The sequence below is a fragment of the Aythya ferina genome, assembly GCF_964211825.1.
Source record: "Aythya ferina genome assembly, chromosome: 4".
NCBI classification, from domain to species: domain Eukaryota; kingdom Metazoa; phylum Chordata; class Aves; order Anseriformes; family Anatidae; genus Aythya; species Aythya ferina.
Window position 1 is genome coordinate 48,988,027 of NC_140300.1, and position 6,880 is coordinate 48,994,906.

General features: G+C 44.5%; 1 protein-coding gene across 2 annotated transcripts; it reads right to left on the bottom strand.

Moving 5' to 3' along the window:
• Nucleotides 1-967: 967 nt before the first annotated feature.
• On the bottom strand, nt 968-6,693 carry NPY1R (neuropeptide Y receptor Y1). 2 transcript variants are annotated; one of them, XM_084518128.1, is made up of 4 exons: nt 6,562-6,693; nt 5,926-6,126; nt 2,596-3,419; nt 968-2,474 (listed from the first exon to the last, which is right to left on the bottom strand). In XM_084518128.1, exons 3-4 carry the CDS (start codon nt 3,340-3,342, stop codon nt 2,016-2,018), a joined length of 1,206 nt encoding a protein of 401 aa, XP_084374254.1. In that variant the 5' UTR covers nt 3,343-3,419; nt 5,926-6,126; nt 6,562-6,693; the 3' UTR covers nt 968-2,015. The 2 variants fall into 2 exon arrangements, with proteins under 2 accessions (XP_084374254.1, XP_084374255.1); XM_084518129.1 differs by lacking the exon at nt 6,562-6,693 and having other exon boundaries at nt 5,926-6,142.
• Nucleotides 6,694-6,880: the final 187 nt, after the last annotated feature.

Consider the following 6,880-nt stretch of genomic DNA (forward strand, 5'->3'; position numbering starts at 1 on the left):
GGAATAATTCCAGGAGCCTCTTGTCAAATTATCAGCAACACACTCCACAGAAAACCACATAGAAAGGGGAAATCTCATAAAATACAAAAGGGCAAAGCTCTGAAAGAAAGTTCTGTCTTATAATTCATTTTATACATTCCCTCTCTGTTTTCAACTACAGAAGCCTCCTTTTTTAATTAAATTATCTGTCAGTAAAGAAATACATGGAATTATAATACGCAAGAAGACATTGCTACTTCAATATTCTACACTATTTATAAGACTGCACAAGGCACAATTTTTGACTTTTAAATACTGGCAAACCAAATAATTTTCATTTCTTAGGCATTTATCCATGTCAAATTTAGAACATATTAAATTCACCATCACATCCTGGGATCTTTTTGTTCAGAGACATATCAGATCTGAGTCCCATTTATGCTACATTTACATTTATATCCATTTTAAAGACCCTCTTCTCTGCCAGAATGGTTTAAAACGACCTTGCTAAATAAAAATAGGGACTAAATTGTATTTTAAAAAGCTGATTATTCAAAAAGGCATTGATTATATTGCAAAGTACACTGTATGATGCAGAACCTCAGCTGACTGAAATTTTTATAGTTTCATGTACAGCAGTCAAGTTATGCAGGTTTCCCTCAGCTGGGGATCTAGTCACATATATTTTGTGTAATTAGAGGTTATATATTTTAAGCAATAACACACAGAGCTCTATTGTGTACATCTGGCAAATATTTCTGCACTTCAGTCAACTGTGGAAACTGAGTTCAGAAGCTAAACATACCGATTGCAACCACACTATGTCCTCCTTTTAAATTTTGCAGATTTTGATTAAGCCATCCATCGTCTTGGAGAAAATCCAGGCTTATAACGTTGCATCTGAACACAGAACATTATGAGGCTATACATAATTTATATAGATCAGCACTAATTATTATGAAAAGATTCAGGTAGCTAGAGCCATATATATATGTATATATATTTAATCCTGGATTTTTAATATCACCTGCAAGGATGGAATTGCACCTTGTACAGAAAGCAAACATTCCCATCTCCCTTCAGATTTCTGACATATACAGGACATAAGGAGACTTTCAGGGTTCATAAGCTCGGGACTGACAGGAAATTTCATCCCAGCCTTCTGGAGACAGCAGATGAAAATGCAGTTGGCTTTTTTGTTGTGTTGTTTTTTTATTTTTATTTTTTACTTTTTTAATTAAAAAGCCCGCATTGTTAAAGTCAGCCATAATCATTTGGGATTAAAGACTCATTTGTGCTTTCATTTGCTGTGGTGAAAATCAGAATTATCCCATTGTGCTCTGTAGAGTTACTCTAGGTTTTTATTCTTGTAAATGAGAACAGAATTTCTCTCCTAATCCTGTCTTTGAACCTCAGTGATTACAGCCCAAATTGCCCCTGTGAATGAGACAAATGCATGTCCCCATTTACCATATTATACAGGTTTCTCAGAATCATTTTCTGCATGCCTCTACTGATTTTACAGGATTTTAGCATTGATCAAAAGCCAGATTAAAAAAAAAATAAATAAAAGAACAACTCTTCAGATCAAAAAGTCCTAATTTCAAGCTGGGATGGGTGTCCTCTGTAGTGACAGTCTCCCTGTGGCTCATGTAATTTTATAATTTCTAATGATCTTAGATGGACACTCCCAAAAACTACTTCCTTAAATAAAAATCAATAAATATATCTTTGAGCTAAAGTGCGTAACTGTACAAAGAAAACAGAACAAAAGACAGCTGATGAAAACCATAGGTAGTAGCAGGTTCAACTACATCATATAATGAGATTCAGATATAACTGCTGTGAACATTAAAGCAGCAAAAGGGGCAAAAATGCACAGCGTATAATTTCAGAGTGACAACAATCCCAGTTCCTTGGAAAAAGAAGAAAAGCATTACCCATTTTGCAATTGTTACATAGTTGTGCTTGTCCTTGGACATATTTCACCTGTGATCACGCTTTCAGAGGTTTGGTATAGAATTATGACTTTTTTTTTATATTTTGTCATCATCATCACTATTTATTTTTTTAAATGCGACTGGGCTTGCCTGCTTTAGAGAGGTTTTTGAAACATCTGTGTGCATGGTGGACATGGCTATGGTCTCATAATCCTCCTCACGGGAGCGGAAGTGGCAGAAGTGGAATAAAAACTGCAGGTCCCTCTGGAAGTTCTTGTTGAGAAACCCATAGAAGATGGGGTTCACACAGGTGGAGATCATGGCGGTGAGGTGGCAGATGAGGAACAAGAGGTTGTGGCTGCAGGTAGCAACGGGCAGAATTTCATGGTTCCAATCAAACACAATATTGAAGATGGTCAGAGGCAGCCAGCAAACGGCAAAGGCAACCACTATTGAGATCAGCATAATGTTGATCCTTTTGGTTTCAGAAGATCTGTATTTATTGTCTCTCATCTTGTCCATCATGTTGTTCCTTTTTTTTAATCGTATGTATATCTGCAGGAAATTCAAGAAAGAGAAACATATGGGATAATTTAACCTACAGCTGTAATCTTTGCAAGGATAAACAAACATCAGACAAAAAGAAGGACATATCACAGAGGGGGGTCTCTCTTACCTTTAAGTAGCAAATAAATATAAAACAAAGTGGTCCAAAGTACTGAATCACCAATAGAGTCGTGGTGTAAGAAAGCCGGGCAGTGTCCAAGGGGAAGAGGTCCAAACACACATATTTGTCCTTATATTCATCAAATGTTATGTTTCTGAAGGGTTCATCTGTTAGCACGTGGTAGATCAGGAAAGGCAAGGAGGAAGCCGTGGCTAAAATCCATATGGCAGCAATCCCCATGTAGGCATGCCTGTTGTTTGGCCTCCAGCCTCGGGGGTTGATGATCAGCTGGTGGCGCTCAATGGCAATGAGGACTAGAGAAAAGACCGAGACGGTGATTGAGGCACATTGCACGAAGGGGTTCAATTTGCACATGGCCTCCCCAAAAATCCAGTGGTCCATTAAGGTATACACAAAGGTAAAGGGAAGACACATGATGGTCACTAGAAGATCAGAGAAGGACAGGTTGACAATGAGGATGTTAGTAACATTGCGCATTTCCTTTTGTTTTAAAATAATGACAATCAGGGCCAGATTCCCAGAGACTCCCAGAATTATCACAGTCCCATAAGCCAAGGCCAAGGTGAAGACCATGGCCAAAGGCACGTGGCAATCTTCATCCTCAAACTGTAAGATCTGCGAGTTCTTCTCTGAAAAATTCAGGTAGCTGGAACTATTTCCCAGGGAGCCGAGAACTGAAGCATTCATGTTGTTTCCAACTTGCCGTATAATATTCCCAGCTGCCACAGGTCTCATCCAAACCTCTCACGATGTTTGAAAAGTGCCCGTCAGCCCGCGAGGAGACCCTTGGTGCCACATCTCTCTCGCAGGACCTGGGGGGAAAAAGGAGGACCAGTCACCCCCCCGGCATATACGCTGCCCCAGCATCCGAAAACCCCAGGGTGACCCCCACCCCCCAGCTGCCACCATCCTGAGCCCCATAGCACCGCTTCTCCGTGGGGCCATGGAGAGGAGCAGGGAGGTCCCTGAGGTGGGCGGTAGTCACAGCCTCCTGTCCTAAGCAGGATCAGGGGCAGAGGACCAAGGAAAGAAAGGAGGCAAGTCAAAATGTGAGTCTGCCATCTGGGACCACAGCCCTTCCCAATACTGCCTCGCTAGCACAAGTTACATGAAATAAGAAGGTGAGAATCAACTTCAGTCTTACAGCAGCGTAACCTGTGTTTGATGTTTTAGGTCTCCTTCTTACAAGTTTTATTTGTGAAGACCTGCTTCCTCAGGCTGCTCTAAGTGCAATTATACCCAGCCACAGCATAACAGGGGGGAAAACCACACCTGAGGGGTGGAAAAATCACGACACAAATGGCTGCATTCTTTTTCACCTAATGCATACAGTGGATGCTGAGTGGACGGGCGCCCACAGCAGCACTGGCGCTGAGTCAAAGGCAAATCAGGAGCTCTGAACACCTTAATCTCAGCTAGCAGGATTGCACAGTGAAGGAAGAACAATACAAAATGAAAGGGAAAAAAAAAAAAAAAGCCAGCAAAAAATAAGCACTGCAGAGCACACATCCGTGCAATATAAATAGGCATGGATAAATAAGCACTGCTTTGCAAGGCCTTCAGTATTAAAATCAGAGAAACTTGGGTATATGTGTTCGGGAGAAAAAAAAAAAAAAAAAAGAAAAAGAAAAAGAAATAACCTTACACACCTGTACTCCAACTCACTGTTAACAGCAACCACCCTGAATCTGGAAGTTTGCCTCTGCCCCCTTCCCCATAAGCTAAATTTGTTGCTCATGTAACCCTAGGTTATGGTAATGAAAAGAAAGTGATGCCACTTAAAATTCACACAAGTGGGTTCTAAACCCAGCTCCATATGGCACTTGTCACAAAAGCTGCAAAAACATAGCACACAGAACTGTACTTCATTAAAAGTTACCCAGAACGGGTGTGTTTGGGTCCTAAATGATACCTGGTATAAATCCTGGTGCCATCTAAGTCCCCTCTACCTGTTCCAGGTGGCAGACACCCCTTCAGCCAGCCCCGTGCTGGGCTTGCAGCTCCAGCTCCTCCTGAGGGTCAGCAAAAAGATGACCCTGCCATCGTGATGTCTTGTCACCGGTGCCCCAGGCTCACCTCAGACGGATTTGCAGGCTGTCTCTAATCACCACATGGCTTTGTAGAACCGTGACAGGCGACGCAGCCTGCCTCCGAGTGACATCTTACTGACAGAGTTAACATCAGCGGCTTCAGAGGAACGGCATCTCTGCCTGAGGTTTGGTTACTCTGATTTGCAAGCTACCTAGGCATGCACCTGAGCATTATTTCTCAGACCTGATGCCTCTGCTAACTAAATTTACCAGGTCTCCCCATCCCACATAGTCTGCTTGAGGGCCCAATAAAGAAAAAGCCTCCCAAAGGGCTTCCTGAAGCGTTGCTTCAGCCAGAGCCTGAGGTAGGTGCTCTAACCAAAGGACAAGCATGCAGGTGATGTGGAGTCAGAACTCCTTAATTTCCAACAGGTATGATTTTACCCCAGCCTGAAAACCAACATCTGGATTTAATTATTCCCCTGCCACCTGTACTGTGCAAGGTGGACGGTCCAGCCTGGGACACGATGGGACAAATGGCAGAAGCAGGACAGGTGAGGGAACAAGTAGAGAACTGGCCAGATTCTCTCACCAGCTCATTGCCCTCAGCACAGGGGCAGGCCTTGGTTCCAGGCTCTTGTTTTTAATTCTCCTTAGCCAATCTTTGTTCTTGCTTATTTATTAAATAACAAATTCAAACGCAGAAAATGCCACTGCTCCTCACCTTGCTGCTCTCCACAGCTGAGACCCAGCCTAGGACCACGGCCGGGAAACAGCTCACAAACACAGCCCTGGCAGCAAGGAGTCCTCCATCCCTCCCTGTCCACCTCTCCCAAAGGGACCAGACAGCAGGAAGGGTGAAGTCACCTCTCCTGGCCCACTGTGCTGTCCCCTGTCTCCCACCCCACTGGCTCCCCATCTAGCAGGGACTTTCCTCCCCATCCCAGCAGCTGGCATGGGCCGGGGGCAGCCCACAGCTCTGCAGATCCCTCTGGGTGGCTGCATAGTCTCCCCCACACCACACACTGCTCCGACTCTCCGGAAGGATTTTAGTCAAAAGTTTAGCACCAACGGATGGAAAGGGAGAAATAAGGTGGTGTGAGTCGACCAGCAGCAGGCTGCAAAAACTCCTGGAGCTCTTTGAAAGAAAGGACTAAATGCTGTCAGCCCAAGCCCATGGTCCACCCGGCCAGGTCCCACCTGGCACCTGGGGCTTTGTCACCTGCATGTAGCAGAGCCAGCACCACCAGACCAAGCAGCACCGGGAGCAACCCCAGGGGAAACTCACCTTGCAGCTCTCTGCCTGCCTTTGGTCTTCTCTGGGGCTGTCTGAGGAGCAGGGAGAGGGGAAGGATCCTGTGATATTCCTCCAGCTGAGATCCCAAAGCTGGGTGAGGAAGACTGGAGACTCCCCCTTAAAGCCGAACTCCACCTTATCCCAGCATCACATGATGGATGGTGCTCTGCTGAGCGGATCCTGGAAATCTCACTGCAAGCACATCACCTTTAAATTACACATCTGGGGGTGGGTTGCCTAGTAATTCCGAAATAAATGCAATTAAATATTGAAACAAAAGAGGAGGGGAAAGAGCTCAGCGAAAAGCTCAGGGAGGGAGACAGTTTCCAGTTGCTGCCTGGCAGTTTCAGCGTTTTGTTTGCAAGTTATTGCCACCTCGTGGCCAAAGCTAGGACGGAACGGGAAGCTTTTTGGGGAAAGGGAGCTAGGAACCGGCTTCAGGTCCGAAGAGCAACTTCACAAAGTTTGTAAACCAGCACAGCCAGCTCCTGGTCTTCATTTTGCACGAAGGGAGATGGATGGATTGAGGAGAACTGTCAAGTTGCCACCATTGCTATTTTTTTTTTTTTTCCAGTTAGATGCAATATAAAACTCTTCTAAAACCCAAACGTCAATAACGTTTCAAACCTCATGAAAATTCAGCTGTTGCTCTGGCCCTCTTGCAGGGCCATTCGTCCCACCCATGGGGTTCATACACAGCAGGGGGATATCCAAAGGGGCTGGAAGGAAAATGGGACCCTGGCAGCAGAGAGCAAAGCTCCTTAGTGGATGCAGGGCTGGAAAGTCAGCGACTGCAGCTTTGGCTAGCTCTGTTGCTGCTTTTACAAACTGCAGTTTCCATCAACCAGACTTTTATATGCAGCTGGCTTGAACAGCTCTGCAAACTACCAGCAGCTGTAGGAGGTTAGTTTACTGCTTATGGGGCAACTTCATAAAAAGCAAATAA

What these genes read in the sequence shown, in the direction of transcription:
- NPY1R (XM_084518128.1), bottom strand. Translation starts at nt 3,342, where the DNA reads ATGAGACCTGTGGCAGCTGGGAATATTATACGGCAAGTTGGAAACAAC. An exon ending in TATTTATTTGCTACTTAAAG is followed by an intron (nt 2,475 to 2,595) that starts GTAAGAGAGACC and finishes AATTTCCTGCAG; the next exon opens with ATATACATACGATTAAAAAA.